The sequence below is a fragment of the Bolinopsis microptera genome, chromosome 3, assembly GCF_026151205.1.
Source record: "Bolinopsis microptera isolate Bmic1 chromosome 3, MBARI_Bmic_1.0, whole genome shotgun sequence".
NCBI classification, from domain to species: Eukaryota; Metazoa; Ctenophora; class Tentaculata; order Lobata; family Bolinopsidae; genus Bolinopsis; species Bolinopsis microptera.
This window is the reverse complement of record NC_087074.1, coordinates 15,431,874-15,450,851: the sequence shown is the minus strand read 5'-3', so window position 1 is coordinate 15,450,851 and position 18,978 is coordinate 15,431,874. Positions and strand designations below refer to the sequence as shown.

The window sequence follows — 18,978 nt, the reverse complement described above, 5'->3', positions numbered from 1 at the left end:
ATTATAAATATCCGATAATTCCATTAATAATCATTAAAAGTTGCTTTGTCATTTGTAAAATCAAAAACGAAAAGCCGTACGCTGAACTGTGAACGCGCGCGGCGTTTTTTCTGCAGCTGCCTAGCTTCAAGCTTGTAGCCGCTAACATCAAAGCCGCCGCGCGCGCCCAGTGCTGGGGTGCATTCTCATTAACAATTAAACTTGGTCAAAGATAGTTATATACAATTCCTAAATTAAATCAATAATCATGTTAATATGAGTATTCAACACTACTCGACAACAAATATTTGCCGGCCCATCAACGATTCAGTTGCCGAAAACAAAAATCATATGTTTGCTTTTTCGTTTCGGGGACTGTTTGAACTCAGTACTATATTCGACTAATCATACTTTATAATGGTTAAAATACAAAGTAAAAAGATTTTCCTCGATGGGCCGGCATTCGCAACCGCGAAACGTTTTGAGTACGACAAACGATGACACCACCACCAGCCGTTAATTAATAAGTCCATGGGTGACGGGATAAAGTTAAAGTAAGATGTGTAATTTCATATTGCCTATCACCTATCACCAAAGTTACTTTGCATATACTGCTTCTAGTTACACGATAGCGATCTCAGTTCCCAATAACGTGTGACCCAACAGAAGGGATTGTGGAAGGACACGTACATTTTTCATTAACACGTGCCCTGATTACCCCCTCCGTTGAGCTACTATACGGGGAACGTTGACCGCCAGTCTGTAGTCAGATCGTTAATAAATTTTACTTTAAAATTGGTTGCCGGGTGATGGTGTCAGTGAGAGACGTTAAGTTAGGTGAACATTGGTACAAAAATATAATAATATAGCAGTTTATCTCAAAGTTAAAATCACTATTTGTTAAAGTATACAAATAGTTCTATTCAAAAGAACAAAGTCCGAGAGCAGAGATAAGAGAAGATTTGGAGACTATACACGCATATGTGGGGTTTAAATTTGGTATTAGTAATTTTAGGGTTCGACCGAAAATGTTGGTCGGTTGGTTAATAGGGAGCAGTCACTGTCATTAGAATTATCAGATTAGGAGCAACAATTAGAATCAAATTGGACATATTGTGTATTGTGGCCCAGAAATCAGTGAAACCTAGAATGGCGGTAAAATGCTAGCGCGCCTTGTTGTGCGCGCTAACATACTAGCTGCTGAAAATAAAGAAGTATATCCATGATAATGACGTTTGGCGGCAGCGCCTGCCGATACCTGGATTATATTGTGTTTAACTTAGAATTCAGTGAAATTTTTGTCATTCCATTCAGCACCATACCTGTTTTGGGCATTCATCAATGACTTTTGTAATTCATTCTTAACAGAAGAACAAGAGGAATTAAAATTAAATGAGCCAATTTTACAAAACAGCCACGCTGATTTATAGATGAATTGTTTATTTGGAGAAGGTGTGATTAACATATTGTCTTTCCTGTGAGATATGGTGAACAAAGAGAACATAGAAAGAATATTCAAACAATATACACATAATATAGCAATGGCCAATTGGCTGACTATAAGGTCATGGCCTGAACAAACAATTTTTTTAAATAATCAAGTGATGCTAAAGCAGAGCACAAATGTGTAATAAGTTAATAGATTAAAAAACTGATTCATGTGATGCATTACGCAGAGCACAGATAAAAATACTGATTCAATGATTAAAATTATAGCTGATCAAAGAGAACATTGAAATTGGTACTCTTGTCTTAATTATCTTTAAATAATTTGAAAAATGAGTTTGGAGGCCTGAGACAGAACTGGAAGAGGCCAGAAGAGATTTGGTCTGTGAATCGGTGCGAGGGATGGTGCAACCTCAAAAAAGAGTTGGCATCGGTTTTGGTGACTGGAAAAAACCTTGGGAGAGGATGGATGAGCGGGAAAGAGAGAGGGAGGTTATGCTGAGAGTGAAGGAGAACATTGAAAGAGAGAGGGAGGTGCAAGTAGGTTCTCTGGAGATGCAGAGCAGGTGGGGTGAGTGGAGAGAGCTCGTAATGAAGACGGATTTGAGCTGGCATACACTTTTTAAGTATGGTGACTCACTTATTGGGTTCATGCTAAGTGCTGTGTACGGCACCCTCTTAACCCCCTCTATGGTTTCCAAGTGGAGTGAAGATGAGGATGGGAAGTGCAAGTTATGTGAGGAGAGGATGGGCACCATTCAGCACATTTTGGCTGGGTGTAAGGTGGCCCTTAGTCAAGGAAGGTATAGATGGCGGCACGACAAGGTTCTGAAGCAGATCTCTGAACAGGTTGTCTTCCATTGTGATCGCCGAGTGAACACTTATAAGAACAAGGCCGGCAATGGAAGACAGTTCATTGATTTTATTCCTGCTGGGAGGAGAAAAGCAGGTACAGACGACCGGAAGGAGAGTCGTGGTTTTGGGATCCTGAGTGGGTATCGGGATTGGATAGTGCTGTCAGACCTTGAGGGGCAGCTTAAGTTTCCCAGTGAGATTGTGGAAACACGGCTGAGGCCGGACCTTGTGATATTCTCAAGGTCGGCAAAGACAGTTATTTGGTGGGAGCTAACAGTACCATCTGAAGAGCGGATCGCTGAATCGCACGAGTACAAACTCGACCGATACAGTGGTCTGCAGGCTGAGATTCAGGCGAAAGGTTGGTGCTGTTATAATGCCGCAGTCGAAGTTGGAGCTAGGGGAGTGGTTGCGCAGAGTTTGGAGAGAGCTGCGAGGAGGATTGGTTTTAGAGGAAGAGAGCTGAAGAAGCTGGTACGGGACAGTGGGAAAGAGGCAGCCCACTGTTCCAGATGGATTTACTTGTTATCGAGAAAGAGGGAGTGGGAGTTCAGGAAGGTTGGAGCTTGAGAGTTCACTATAACATCTAGAGGAACCATAAACGTTATCTCGTCGCCAATTGCGAGCTCTAACGGGTCTCCTCAAGTGACTCTCGGATCAGATGGTGGTTCAAGGGTGGACTGCTGGGGCGCCTGACAGGAAACCGTATTGCGATTAAAGCCCCGAAACGGTGTCAGGTTGGTAACTGATGATTCTGATCCATGCTCCTGTGAGTTTGCTGTTGTATCTCAACTTGCTAAACTGAGGCATCTCCGCATCTTGGGTGAATATGTGTACATCTTCATACTAAACCCAGGTGTGGCATGTGTCAGTGAATACGGGCGAGCGGATGCAATAGCGAAGGTGGTGTGGCAAGGCCTAAAAGACACAGTCAGATAGTTGTCAGCTCGCTGACTGTAAGGGAGAAGGTATATCCGTATTTCGCTGCTACTGATGCAGTCCTTGATCTGGCAATCAAGGCTTCTCTGTTTTTCGTCTAACTATGTACCGTTGGGCTTGTGGAACCCGTAAGGGGGACATACATAGGTTAGAATGGTTTTGTGCACCAAGAGGAGTGAGGGAATGAGGGTTGAAGAGAGAGAGCTTGAGAGTTGTTAGGGTGGTTAGGATCAGTAGGTGGAGTGTTTGGTTGGAGCTTTCTGTTTTTGCTGTATAGCATTTTAGTCACTCCGCAGTTTATTAACTGTGTCTCAACTCTGCTTTGTTGAATACTGCTGGGATAGGCCAGCTACCATGGGGTAAGACCCATATGATAAGACAGATAGTATGCCTGGTTTTGGTCTTTAGGTTGGGTAGTGGTCGGAGCCTGCAGCGGATCTGCAATAGAGAAGTCAGACGGGGTCATAAAAGTGGCTACCTCAGCCTACATCGGTACCACGCCTCCTGCTTCTCTAAGGCCCCGGGAGTCTTTATTTAGAGACGAGTTGCCCGGGTTAACAATAAAGGCTTTGTAGGCATCCCTCCACTTACCTGTACTCCGGAAAAGGACAAACTTAGGTAGTCGAGAGTCCTCGACGGTTGAAGCAGGAGAGGGACAGAGTTGTATCTGTGTATGTGGACGTCGGTTTGACACAGTCAAAGGCAGGAATATCCATCGGGGTCGAATGAAGTGCATTTGGGAAGGGGAGTCGTCGGCTGGCAGTATGCCTGTAACTTCGACGGAGGTATCTAGCCAGGAAAACAACCACAGTGCTAGAGATATCCGGGCTCTCCTTGACAAGAGAATTTCAGTCGAACCACCTGCTAGCAAAAGAGACAAGGTGAAGTGGCCGGCGTCCAATGATGGTCGATGGAGTAAGTTTGATGAGTGTGTGGTAGAGAAGTTTGCAGTGGTTCTCAAGCGGAAACCATTTCAAGAGAAGATGGTGAGTCATTGTGATGTAGTGTACGACGAGGGTGTCAAGTTGTTTGGTATTGTTGAAGTAGGTGCTGGTAGTGGAAAGAAGTCCATGAGCTTTAAGAACAGACGAAAGGAGGAGATTGACAGCCTGATTGGAAAGAGGAAGCAGTTGAGGAGGAAGAAAAGGAAGGCAAGGAGTGAGATAGAGAAGGATGGTTATGAAGCATTATTGAGAGTGTTGGCTGGTCGTTTGATGAAGTTGAGGAGGGCTGAGAAAAGGAGACAGAAGCAGAGAGAGATAAGGAGAGTTAGAGGGGATTTTGGACGCGACCCTTTCAAGACAGTCAAGGGAGTGCTAAATCCAAGTCCAGTGGGTGAGCTTAAGTGTTCAAAGGAGGAGCTAGATGATCACTTGGCCAGAACATACGGAGATCCAGCCCGGCAGCAGCCCCTTGGTATACTTGAGGGTCTGCCTGAGTGTGCTCCTGAACCCTCTGTTGCCTTTGACCTCACAACGGTATCCAAGAAGGAGTTTGAGGAGGTTGTAAAGAAGGCAAGGAGCAAGAGTGCCCCGGGTAACAACGGGATCCCGTACACAGTGTACAAGAGATGTCCTGGTATTGCCAAGAATCTCTGGGACCTGCTAAGAACTGGATATAAGTTAGAAGAATATCCTGACAATTGTAGGTATTTCGAGGGTGTCTACATCCCAAAGGCGGATGGCGACTTTTCACCAAGTTCAGGACGGCCTATTTCCCTGGGTAACATTCAAGGGAAGATCTATTTGGCGATCCTGGCGAAGAGGTTGACCAGCTTTGTTGTCTCGAATGGATATGTAGACCTCTCTATACAGAAGGGTGGTGTGCCAGGCGTCCGTGGGTGCACGGAGCATTTTGGTGCCATGTGGGAGGTACTGAAGGAGGCAAAGGTCAAGAAGAAGGATCTGAGTGTAGTATGGCTTGACCTGGCTAACGCTTACGGAGCGGTACCCCATGTTCTGATTGCCAGGGCCCTCCGTTTCTACAACGTCCCTGAGAAGGTTATCAACATTATCCTACGGTACTTCTCCGGGGTATTCGGAAGGTTCTCCTCAAGAACGGTGACATCAGACTGGCAGCAGTTTGAGATAGGAATCTTCATGGGGTGTGTGATATCAGTCATCTTGTTTGTCTTGTGCATGAACCTTGGGCATGAACACCTAAAGTCTAAGGTTCCGAGAAGCATTGAGTACATCAAGGATGACACACCAATACCAACTCTGAAGCTGTTTATGGACGATAGCTGTCTGACCACCGCACGTGCAGAAGATATGCAAACGTTACTCAATGTGTTTCAGAAGTATGTGGACTGGTCCAGATTTAAGTTAAAGTCCTCCAAGTCCAGAGCACTGGTGTTGAAGAAGGGAGTGGCTGTGAGGTGGGTTGAGGAGGTAGTGGTAGGAGAGGAGGAGGTGGAGAGAGAGTTGTGTTTGCAGTTGGGTGGTGAGGTGATTCCGAATGTGTCAGAGAAGCCGATAAAATTCCTTGGGAGATGGATAAGAGTGGAAGGAAATGACAAATCAGTCATCGACTCAACGAAGGTCGACCTTAACACTTTTCTTCGGAGACTCGATGAAAGTTCCCTTACTGGACTCCAGAAGTGCTGGGGATATCAGTACATGGTCCTTCCAAAACTGAAGTGGCCTCTTGCCATCTATGATATTCCGTTCACAACAGTTACCAGATGGGAACAGAATACCAACAGTTTCCTCAGAAAGTGGTTGGGGGTGGGGCACACTCTGAGTGGTCTTTGTCTGTTCAGTCAATCATCCAGTGTGGCCTTACCGGTGAGCAGCTTGACAGATACATGGAAGATAGAGAAGTGTCGACTGTTGCAATCTTATCAGACATCTAAGGATGACCTGATTAAAGCAGTCCAGCCCCAAGTTCGTTCTGGTAGAGTTTGGAGGCCTGAGACAGAACTGGAAGAGGCCAGAAGAGATTTGGTCTGTGAATCGGTGCGAGGGATGGTGCAACCTCAAAAAAGAGTTGGCATCGGTTTTGGTGACTGGAAAAAACCTTGGGAGAGGATGGATGAGCGGGAAAGAGAGAGGGAGGTTATGCTGAGAGTGAAGGAGAACATTGAAAGAGAGAGGGAGGTGCAAGTAGGTTCTCTGGAGATGCAGAGCAGGTGGGGTGAGTGGAGAGAGCTCGTAATGAAGACGGATTTGAGCTGGCATACACTTTTTAAGTATGGTGACTCACTTATTGGGTTCATGCTAAGTGCTGTGTACGGCACCCTCTTAACCCCCTCTATGGTTTCCAAGTGGAGTGAAGATGAGGATGGGAAGTGCAAGTTATGTGAGGAGAGGATGGGCACCATTCAGCACATTTTGGCTGGGTGTAAGGTGGCCCTTAGTCAAGGAAGGTATAGATGGCGGCACGACAAGGTTCTGAAGCAGATCTCTGAACAGGTTGTCTTCCATTGTGATCGCCGAGTGAACACTTATAAGAACAAGGCCGGCAATGGAAGACAGTTCATTGATTTTATTCCTGCTGGGAGGAGAAAAGCAGGTACAGACGACCGGAAGGAGAGTCGTGGTTTTGGGATCCTGAGTGGGTATCGGGATTGGATAGTGCTGTCAGACCTTGAGGGGCAGCTTAAGTTTCCCAGTGAGATTGTGGAAACACGGCTGAGGCCGGACCTTGTGATATTCTCAAGGTCGGCAAAGACAGTTATTTGGTGGGAGCTAACAGTACCATCTGAAGAGCGGATCGCTGAATCGCACGAGTACAAACTCGACCGATACAGTGGTCTGCAGGCTGAGATTCAGGCGAAAGGTTGGTGCTGTTATAATGCCGCAGTCGAAGTTGGAGCTAGGGGAGTGGTTGCGCAGAGTTTGGAGAGAGCTGCGAGGAGGATTGGTTTTAGAGGAAGAGAGCTGAAGAAGCTGGTACGGGACAGTGGGAAAGAGGCAGCCCACTGTTCCAGATGGATTTACTTGTTATCGAGAAAGAGGGAGTGGGAGTTCAGGAAGGTTGGAGCTTGAGAGTTCACTATAACATCTAGAGGAACCATAAACGTTATCTCGTCGCCAATTGCGAGCTCTAACGGGTCTCCTCAAGTGACTCTCGGATCAGATGGTGGTTCAAGGGTGGACTGCTGGGGCGCCTGACAGGAAACCGTATTGCGATTAAAGCCCCGAAACGGTGTCAGGTTGGTAACTGATGATTCTGATCCATGCTCCTGTGAGTTTGCTGTTGTATCTCAACTTGCTAAACTGAGGCATCTCCGCATCTTGGGTGAATATGTGTACATCTTCATACTAAACCCAGGTGTGGCATGTGTCAGTGAATACGGGCGAGCGGATGCAATAGCGAAGGTGGTGTGGCAAGGCCTAAAAGACACAGTCAGATAGTTGTCAGCTCGCTGACTGTAAGGGAGAAGGTATATCCGTATTTCGCTGCTACTGATGCAGTCCTTGATCTGGCAATCAAGGCTTCTCTGTTTTTCGTCTAACTATGTACCGTTGGGCTTGTGGAACCCGTAAGGGGGACATACATAGGTTAGAATGGTTTTGTGCACCAAGAGGAGTGAGGGAATGAGGGTTGAAGAGAGAGAGCTTGAGAGTTGTTAGGGTGGTTAGGATCAGTAGGTGGAGTGTTTGGTTGGAGCTTTCTGTTTTTGCTGTATAGCATTTTAGTCACTCCGCAGTTTATTAACTGTGTCTCAACTCTAAAAATTCCATTAGGCAACGTAGTCTATATAGGTGAAACAAATTTAAAATTTTATCCTTTATTTTACAATGATAATATAATAATATTTATAAGCCTCCGTTTTGAAAGTTTTAAATTTTAATACATTCACATTTCTATTTAAAATTCAATTTTATGTACAAGTCAATAACTGGCCGCCAAAGCCGCGCATTCTTGAAAACAGGATTAACTTGATTATAGTTATACGACTATGTAAATTAAAAACTATCCGTGGTTTTTTCTTTTAAATAAATAAATTATAATTTTACCTGAGTCCAAAGCCAGCTTTGAAAAATTTACTATTAAATCATAATATATCGTCAACTTTAAATATTTACAATGCAACAATTCATTAATCTGTAAACACGCGTACTCCAGCCCCTAAACGCATAAATTGTTATGCGGCGCGGCTCAAGCCGCGCACGCACGTATTATTTTATACTGTTTGCTTTCTAATAAATATCGTGCCAATGTGTACGTCTAAATTGTAAACGTTCATGTTTTGTGTAAAGTGAATCCAATTGGGACTAGTGACAAGGATAAGGACCCAAGTGCCTGTACGGCTTTTTCGGGCCCCTGTGGACCACTACTCTTGAAATCACTCTACAACATTGAACATCTATATCTACTACGTCATTTGGCAATTATTGTCATTAATCTAACTTTCTAATTAATTGCCGAGGGGAAGAGTAAACGCTTCACATTAAAATTCAATATACAAAATTCAAAACCATCAATACGGTATTAAATATTATGGACAAGTCTATAGATCTATTTCGTAGTCATATATTCACATGATTTGCTTTATATTATATTATCTTAATACTGTAATGAAGTACAGTAGGATTTGTGTTTCGAGAAAGAAAGGTTGCGGTCAAATTATTAACAAAAGTAAACAAAAGTCCATCAGGGACTCCGTGGAGTTGAAAAAGGTACACGGCTGCTGTCTGGTGCTGCTAGGCATTTATTGATCAAGATGTTTTATTGTATTGATTTATAATGATTCTATTGTTCGTGACTAATCAAGTTCTAAGTGGAGGTATAAAGTGCTGCTCAAGATACTTCGTCATCTCATGTCCAGTATAATGATTAAGATAGTATACAATGCAGTTTTAGTAGTTGACCCATACAGTTAAGTCCGTCATAACTCACAATCGTTAAGTCGTCGGTCAATTGTCAAAGTCGTTGTGTGTTTATTAGTTGAGATAGCAGTAAGATAAGATGTTACGCGCGCGCGCGTTTAATCCCGTCGACGTGAAATGTGACAATGAAAACGCCATAGAATTATTATTTTCGCGCGTTACGTAGAGTTTACCAGTGTGTAATACTAGTTAACACTGGGTGTACACTGAGTGTAAGTGTAAGTTTCATATACAAGCCGTTGAATATTTCCAATTTTGAGTGTACCGTGAGCATGTTTTACAGTGCGATTGCTCGGTACTAGTGTGTTTGTGTATATATATATATATCATTTGTGGAGTATGGTGTAAGTAATGTTTTTGGTTGGAGTGCAGTGGTTATATGTATGAGAAAAGATATATGGTCATTTTAGTAACTCACATAAATCAGAACTTGAGCTCATTTGTGGCAAAATTAAGCTCACACCAATCAAGTGTATCATGCTTGAATTGCAATTCTCGTAAGGCAATTTTCAATATATTCTTAAACCCGTTTGTCGGAGTATTAAAACTTATCTTACTTGATGTTTGTCGACAGCTGTTCCACATGTAGGATGATTGGTAGATGAATTGTGAGGATGGTTGTGATGTAATGAAATAATCCTCTCGTCGTGGTGACCTGTTAAATGATGAGTACAGTGATAATGGTTCCTCTAACTTATTAATTTTGAATAGTTCTAAGAGACAAGTGTACTTGTACAGATTGTGGACCGTCAACAACCTGTGGGTTTTAAACAAGGGCTTGGAGTGTTCTTTTTGGTAAAAGTCCACCCCCAGTCTTTGCTTATCAACAGGTCGTGTTCGGGCACACGTTTTAAACTTCTCTAGGTAAGCTTCTCTATCCCCAAACAGAATTCTTATACACTTTTTCTGTGTTTTAAAGATAGGTTCAAGTCGGTTATTGCTAATACCACCCCACACAGATATTCCAAATCCTAAATGTGATTCAAATAGAGTATGATATAAATCCTTATAATACTGCTTTGGGACAATGTGTCGTATTCTGCACAGCTTTCCTACTTCGCATTTAAGTTTTGAGTTAAGTGACTGCGTATGTGATTTCCAGTTAAGTTGGTCGTCAATAATAACGCCTAGAAATTTAGCTTCTTGAACTCTTTTAATAACTACATTATTTAAAGTTAGTATGTTCTCGTCATTTTCTACTTCCTCTTTGGCCCGTGAGGGTTTAAAATGAATAAAACAACATTTCTTAATGTTAATATGTAATAAGTTTAGTTTCATATACTTGTACACAAATGATAGAACTTCATTTCCTTTTTCGTATAGTCTTTTGACACATGTGTCTTCTATAAATATGTTAGTGTCGTCGGCAAATAGTATAAACTTTCCTATAATTGATGAGTTACGGATGTCATTAATATAAATAATAAAAAGTAAGGGACCAAGACAGCTCCCCTGCGGCACTCCATAGACTACTGGAAGTTTCTCGGATTCTTCACCTAATACCGAGACGTACTGGTATCTGTTCGACAGGTAACTTGCTATAAGGTTATTTGCATTTCCACGGATTCCATAATTTTCTAACTTATGCAGTAACTTTTCATGTGATATTGTATCAAAGGCTTTACTAAGATCAATAAATATTCCAAGAACGTGTTGTTTTTTCTTGAGGCAAGATTCTACGTGGTTCACTGAGTAATTTAGGGCATAACTGGTCGAGTGATTTTTACGGAATCCGTACTGGTTTTCATATAAGGAGTTCTGTGAATGAAAGAAGCTGTATAATCTATTGAATATAATCTTTTCAAATATTTTACCAAACACAGCTAGCGTTGATACAGGTCTATAGTTTTCAAGGAGTTCCTGGTTATCTTTCTTGTAAATGGGACTAATCCTTCCAACTTTGAGGTCATCTGGAAATATTCCATCTTTCATACATTCGTTATACAGTACAGTGAGTAGAGGAGTAACTATTTTAGAGGACTGCTTAATTACATGAATCGGTATGTCACTTGCCTTGCCATTTTTAAGTTCAGATATGATTTTGCTAACCTCGTCTGTTGTGCAGTCATGCATGTAAATGCTGGAAGTGTTTGAAAGCGGTAGATAATCATAGAAACTAGGTATACTGTTTATGTTAATTTGTCCAAGATCATTGTAAGCGGTATTTAGGTCAGAGGCTAATGATACAAAATATTTATTGAATTCGTTTGCTATGATCCTTCTATTTGTTATCTTAACGTTGTCTATGGTGAACAGCGGCTTTATTTCACGCCGCCGTTTACCTCTTATACGATTTATTAGTTCCCAGGTCTTTTTACTATCACCGCTATTTTCAGCAAATTTACCAGAGAAGTATTCTGTTTTCACAGTTTGACGTGTTTTCTTTAGGACTTTTCTGTATTCTTTGTAGATAAGGTAGCGACTACGTTTTAGTGAGCATTCAGGGCACTGGCAAATGCCGCCCTTGTTAGCAGTTTCCCCGAGTTTACATTTTCTATTTCTTATCTCAACCCAATTTTCGTACAGTTTATGCTGATTATTAATTGAGCAAATGAGACCGGGAGTTATCCAAGGGTTAACCTGAACAGTTCTCTTAGAGGTTTTCGGGGTCTCTAATTTAAACGATTTTTCGACGCAGTTTTTGTAAGTGTCATGGAATTCAGTAAAGTTATGGATTGTTTTAGTTTTAAGCTCATCTTCAAGATCCACTAGGAAGCCGTTAACATTTGATTGACAGAAGTCGTAATATTGTTTAAAAGAAGTTTTTTCAGAGTTGACTTCAACATTCCAGTTAAATGTGTTAAAAATAGGTGAGTGATGAGTTATTCGTTCTTTTAGGGTGCCTGAAGTAATCACATTCTCAATATCGTTAGTAATAATGTTATCTATGCAGGATGCTTTACAGCCTGGTTTTTCGTGGGTAACAATAGATATTAACGGACAAAATCCTTTACTGAATAATATTTCTTCATATTTTTGAACATTTTTGTTATCTTTATCATGAAGATCGATATTAAAGTCTCCAGCTAGATAACTAAACTTCGGCATGTGATCAAGAAGGTTAGAAAGTTCAACTAGAGCTTGGGAAATACAGCCACTTGGTGGACGATACAAAACACCTACATTAACAGGTTGATCTTCGTTACTTAATGATAAGACAAGTATTTCTAGATGTTCTGTGACTTGTGATATATTCTCAATTACAGTAGCATTTAATTTATCGTCAACATAAAGGGCTACTCCAGTGCCCTTTTGTTTGTTAGGTGCTGTGTCCTGATAGTAACTATTATAACCGTCGAGCTGAAATAGATTGCTTAATTCTTTTCCAGTGTTGGTTTCAGCTAGGGCTATTACGGAGAATTTTGTTTTGTACCTACAGGTTTCAATGGCAAGGTTGTCAAAATTTGATTTATTTCCATCAATATTTTGAAAGAGAATAGATGATTGTTTCTTTACTTGGTTGCAGAGAATATTTGTAAGGTCAGATGCAGTGTATAGGTTCTCTACAGCTAGTAATTTATGTTTTGCAAATAGAGGATGAAGATACCCCCTCTGATCAAGAAATAAATATCAATGGCATACCTTTGGAGAGAGTACATGAAACTAAATTCTTAGGCGTAACAATCGATGAAGACCTAAACTGGAATGCACATAGAGGTAAATTAGCAAAAAAACTAGCCAGCTGCTGTGGCATGCTAAATAGAATTAAAGATCTAACATTCCCACATCACTCCACAAAGATCTGTATCACACTCTGTTTGAAAGCTATCTTGCTTATGGTATAACAGTCTGGGGAGGAGCATCTAACAAAAAACTCGAACCTCTGTTCAAAGCACAGAAAATGTGTGCCCGCATAATGTTTGGTGATAAAGAAGCATACTTAGATAAGTTCAAAACTAGTGCGCGATGCAGACCCTACGGGGAGCAAATCCTGGGCAACGAATTCTACAGAAAAGAGCATACTAAACCCCTCTTCAACACTCATGAAATCATGAATGTGCATAATCTGTACTTCTACCACTGCATTAATGACATCTTCAAGGTCTTGAAATATAGAACCCCTATATCACTTTACTCCCTCTTTGAAACATCTGGCAGACTTGGCAAAGAGACACTCATTCTCACACCTAAACCATCAGACAGCTACATATATAGAGCAGGGACAATCTGGAACACAGTACGACAAAATCTCATGCTAACTACATTCACCTGTAAGCCCAATCACCTCAAATCATCCATAAAAATAACCATCGCTCACACTCAAAAGGAAGGAGAACCAAACGACTGGAACTTAGCCTTAAACAGTGTTCGACAAAATTCAAAAACTTTAAAATTGACCTTGCCTAGATTACTTAAGCTTACAAAAGCTGTAATATCTTAGCAAAATATAACTTGCAGCAGCCCCATACCTTGTCATGAACATAATATCGATACTACCTCTGTGATCACATCTTTCTCTGGGTGCAAAATGAATAGATATATATATTATATAGATTATAGGTTTATCAGTTTTATAGAAATTTGAAAGTTCTATAGAAATTTATTTAATTTATTTATATATGGATTATAAACATTTTTGTTTGTGTGTTTTGCGCTATGCATCTTTATACCTATTTTAGAAGAGATTTTTATAGAATATTAGAAGTGTAGTAGGGTCAGTTTCAGACGAATTAAGCATAAATATCATCATTGCCATGTCTGAAGTGGTTTGTAAATGGGCCATTGTTAGCCCCAAGCGTTTTGGTCCTTCATTCCTGCCACTCAGCATTGCCTACTGTAAAGTAGAAATTTTTCTAAGACAATAGAGAAACTGACCCTGTCTCACTAAATTCCCCTAATTTCAACCACTTACCATAATTAAAATGCTAACAACCAAATAAAGTTTTTTAAATAAAGAATATTTCCTCAAGTTTACGTCTAGCTAACTAATTAGTGGTTTAAGCTCTTATTCTATTTATGATTAAAGGAATGTAAAATAAAACTTTTCGTTTCATTGAAAACTTTTCGTTTCATTGGTAGACTCCTTAACATAAAAATCGCAACCCAAACGTTGGGAGCCAAACGGTCTAACTCTAGCACATGTTTTGAATTTGTCTACATACCTTTTATGGTCTCCGAATAGAATTCTTATACATTTCTTCTGGGTAATAAATAGTGGTTTTAACTGGATATTAGGAATACCTCCCCAGACAGAAATAGCAAAACCGAGATGTGATTCAAAGAGAGAATGGTAAATTTGTTTATATAGTGATTCTGGTAAGCATTTCTTAATACGGTAGATACGTCCACAAGCACTGCTTAGTTTTTTGTTAAGAGATTGTATGTGTGGTTTCCAACTTAATTTGTCATCAATAATTACTCCAAGGAATTTAGTTTGACTAACACGCTTGATTACCTTGTTATTCATGGATAGGTAATAGCTATCTATATCGGCGTCTAATTCATTATTGTTACGTTTATTTGGAGAGAAGTACATGTAACAGCACTTTTTTACATTAATGTGTAGTAGGTTTACTATCATGTACTTATTAACAGCCTGCAGTATTTTGTTAGCCATGTCATATACCTTATCCTTTGAGTCGGCTGCAACAAATATATTAGTGTCGTCAGCAAATAGAACAAGACGAACATCAAAAAACCAATCATACACAAATCACAATACGTACAGTAAATTTAAACGCAATACGCCGATACGGTATCTTTGAAAATTAACATGAGATAACAATCAATACAGAGAATTCTATTTTAGCGCTCGATTTTACGAATGGCGAAAATTTGCGCGGCGCTACTTCGATTTACATCTTTCAACTATTTTCAACCAATTATTTCATTACTAAAATAATAAGGAATGTGTATGCGAAGCCGTACAAAGATTTTTGCAAACATCATAAATAAACAAATTACGATCAAAGTGCACAGTTTTTAAGTGTTTATGTTAACAGTTAATGATTTAAATATTTAAAGCTATTTTTCGTAAAATAATGTATAATATTTTGTTATTTAATAATTTTAGATCATCATGTCACCAAAATTTAAAACATATTTTGATTATTATTATTATTTTGATTTAGTGGTACGTTGGCGATTAATGATTAAAATTTGACCATTTTTATTCATATTACACGTTGAATATTTTGGTTTTGATTGTAGCGCGATGCGTTACTGTGCCACGCCGCGCACTGAATGAGGCTTCTCTCTCTAGATCGGCGAGATGCGCTACTGTGTTGTAGGTTTACAACCTACCAGGATGCGCGCCGAGTTGGACTCGTGGAACAGATATTTTACGAGTATCACCCGTTAAGCTACTATGTCGCACCTTGCTCTAACCAGAGCCCTCTCGCTTGCAGTAGCGCGCGACCGCTTGTGAAACAAGCGCGTCACGCAGTACGCGTATACACATGGCTATGTGAATGCCGCACCGAGCTGAGATGAATTGACATCGTCAATCAAGGTTTTGACAATTAGGGTTAAATTAAATTTAGTTAGTTGCACGGTGTTTCAAAAAAGGGGCCCAAACTGGAAAAAATAAATAACCTTCGCGTACAAGTAGTATAATAAATAATGTAATGTAAATGGTGATTGATCATGTCACTCTACACTCGATTGTTACATGACTAATTTTCGACTTACCTGTACTGGGGACCCCAGGCTATTATGTTCATAAACATAGTAGCTGCCGACCAAGGACCAGGCTGAGCGCAGCCACATCAAATTTTCGACCTGTTTCTCTAGTGACCCTGAACGACTATTAAGCCGAATCTAATCCCAAATCCTAATCGCTATACTAACCCCATTCTCTAAACAAAAGCATTGTGGTGGCTGCTAACCCTAACTGGAACCCTAACGATAAATTATACTAACTTCCTTACACTATTCCTATATACGGTCACATTACGTGATCGAGACAGAACTTCCTGTTCTCTTTGGCGTCACAGAGGGAGCTGCCTTGGGCCTCTCTGTGTTTAATATACATCAATGACTTAACAATCTCTCAACTCGATAACTCTAGCTATGTCTTATTTGCTGAGGATACAAACATATGTGTAGTTGCCAAAACTAGAGCAGAGGCCTACAATAATGTAATAGGGTCCTTCGATCAGTCACGAGTACTATTGGCTAATAAATTACAGGTTTAATAAACGCCAAGAAAAGTTGTTTATAGATTCAATCAGCTAATAGATAAGTTGATGATCTATCTTTATTAATTGAAAAATAGGTTTTACCTCTATGGCCTACCTCTTCCTCAAAGAGTGCGGAATCGAATTTATGGGAGTTAATTGTCGACGAAGGCATATCTTTCAATCTCTATAGAGGACAAACTAGTTAGAAAAACTCGCGTCCTGTTCTGGGAGGCTATTCATATTAAGGATAAAATTCCATCATCTATTCATTAGGACATGTACCCACTACATGTTGAAAGTCAATATCTTATGGATTACGTTTGGGGTGGTGCAAGAATATAAACTTAACCACTATTTGTAGCCAGAAAAAAGTGTTGTCTCGTATCATGTTTGGTGACAAAAAAGCATACCTGATAAATTTATGACATGTGCTAGGACTATGACCTATCCATGGGAACAGGAAAACTTACTAGCAAATTTCTTTGTAGTAGAGAGCACACCAAAGCCATTTTTTGCCCGTCAATCACTATGACATTGCAGAATTTTATACGCGTATACGGCGGCAATGAATCTTTTAAGTCTTTAAGTATCGAACACCAATTGCACTATTTGAACTTTTTGTGGTTTGTCAAAAGACCGCAAAGAAACTCTTCTTAATACACCATGCCTCAAAACAGTTTCGTTTACAAATCTAGTTGCCTTTGGGAATTCATTCCGTCATATGTTGGCACTGAACGACCTTGAAATCACTCATGGTGTATCAAATCAATGGTTAAAAAAAGTCATTCTCTCGTCTCAGGGTAAAGGTGGAACAAGATTACCTGGGCCCCTTTGGCAAACTTTCGAATCAGGCAGCTTGAACAACTAAATTTGGAAAAAAGTAAAACTTCTGGTCTGAATGAACTATTAGAACCTCAGAAGCTGATCCGCATGTCTCCGACTACTAAAATGTTAATTGCCCAATCTCTCATCACTAACAGTTTAATCTTCAAGTGAGTTGTACCAATTCTAGGTTGTTTTAAGTTGCTGTTGATATGTGTAAAAACAGGAGTGACTTGATCCGTTTTCATAACTTCGTTTAAATTTGTACCTTATAAAATAGCACTGCCATGGGGTTCAAAAAGGGTCATTGTAAGCCTCCGCGTAATGGTCTAGTTCTCTGCCCCATGCAGTGCCTGTCAGCATCAGCTAATGAATGCCCTAACATAACGATCAAGCCACTAAATTAGGTTCTATAATGATTTAATATTGATGAATAAGAGATTTGAATATAATATTTGTTTTATTCTGAACAATATGATTTGTGGGTTTTTGCCATGATATCTTGCAAGGGGAACATTTTAACCCTATGTCATGGGGGTGATTCGGAGTCAATGTCTGAAAATACATCGATTCAAGTTTCAACTGTCGGGGGACTTTTAGAAAAATTTCGAAGATCGAGTGTTGTGTAGAGCGAGTGATTTACCACGCTCAAAATAATGTTACTTTTATGTGCTTAGATGTTAGAGTTCTTATGTTAAATAATTAAAAATGCTTGGCGAGTGATTTAGTTGAACCAAATTGCCAAATTTTAGTAATCAATGAAAACTAATAAATCAATGAAGAAAAAAAACTAGTCGGTGATGCATATCTTTGTTTTGGTTTACAGTTGTTCCACGACAATTTTAATTAACGAAAGGAATTGGAGATTTAACAATATTATTAAATCCTTTACAGCAGAGGCGGCTCGTGGGAGCTGGCTGGCAGTTTTGTTGGGGGTCCAATCGAGGGACTGGGGGAGGGTGGGGGGCTTGGGAGCCGGCTCATGCACTTGGTACTCAAAACTACCGGTTACATTACACACAGGGCCTTGTAAATGTTTATGTGTAACACTTACAGCGACAGCAATAAACAAAAACAAAAATTATACTTGGTGAAAACTGGACACACTCGTGTACGATCTCAGCCACGCAGTATCTCAAACAGTCAATAGTTTCAAAGGGTCCTGGACCCCAAAATCGAGGCAATATCATAATATATACCTGTAGTGGGATGCGCACGATGTGCTTTGCTACACGTTTACAATTAACTAGTGTTTAAAACTGCGCGGCTGAGTAGTCCAAGAGGGTAGGATTGGATCTCCCTGCACACAAAATTTCACGGGAAGATCATTGCGTGTGCGCTTACACAGGTGGGTGTATGTGAGAGAGAGGCAAGAGCGGACAAGACGTGGGAATACACAACCAGTCAGTGGGGTCTAACAGCCCCACTTAGTAAAAATGATTATGAAATGGATTACAGATGTGCTGTGAGCTTGCCCAGTGATCATTTTACCATCGGACAACCTTTATAGAGTGTGAAAACTAGAAATATGCCATCCATACTAAGTGTTTCAAATCAGCTAAATCTCATGCAAAATTGGTCTATGGATGTGCTGCGTGTGGGCAGGTTCTGCAGAGGAACGGTTATGCCCATTTCATTTCTGATGAGGAAATCTATAGATTCTGATAGATTTTATGATAATAGAAACCAGGAAGATGCCTGAATTGCATCGTATGCCGTGTACTTGAAAACGTTGCCGTCGTACTCTAAAATCGAGTTCTTATATGCAATCAAGCAGATCACTTCCTCAAAAATATCTATGTTATCAACTTTTATTCTACAATTAGATGAAACGCATCTAATTTGATAGCTTTCCTAATGAACTCAAACATGTATAGGGGCACTCGTTTGATATGATTGGTCTTGCTGAATACCAACGGATCCTGCACAGCAGGGCCTGTACCAAATTCATCATACATCAGGATTCTATCAAAGATACA

At 40.3% G+C, this 18,978-nt stretch overlaps 1 protein-coding gene across 1 annotated transcript; it reads left to right on the top strand.

Moving 5' to 3' along the window:
* The first annotated feature begins 3,983 nt into the window (after window positions 1-3,983).
* LOC134813231 (uncharacterized) lies at window positions 3,984-7,208 on the top strand. Its single transcript, XM_063820920.1, has one exon. The coding sequence runs from the start codon at window positions 3,984-3,986 to the stop codon at window positions 7,206-7,208; it is 3,225 nt and encodes a 1,074-aa protein (XP_063676990.1).
* The last annotated feature ends 11,770 nt before the right edge of the window (window positions 7,209-18,978 follow it).

Excerpts from the sequence above, each read along its gene's own strand:
- LOC134813231 (XM_063820920.1), top strand. The coding sequence starts at position 3,984 with ATGCCTGTAACTTCGACGGAGGTATCTAGCCAGGAAAACAACCACAGT.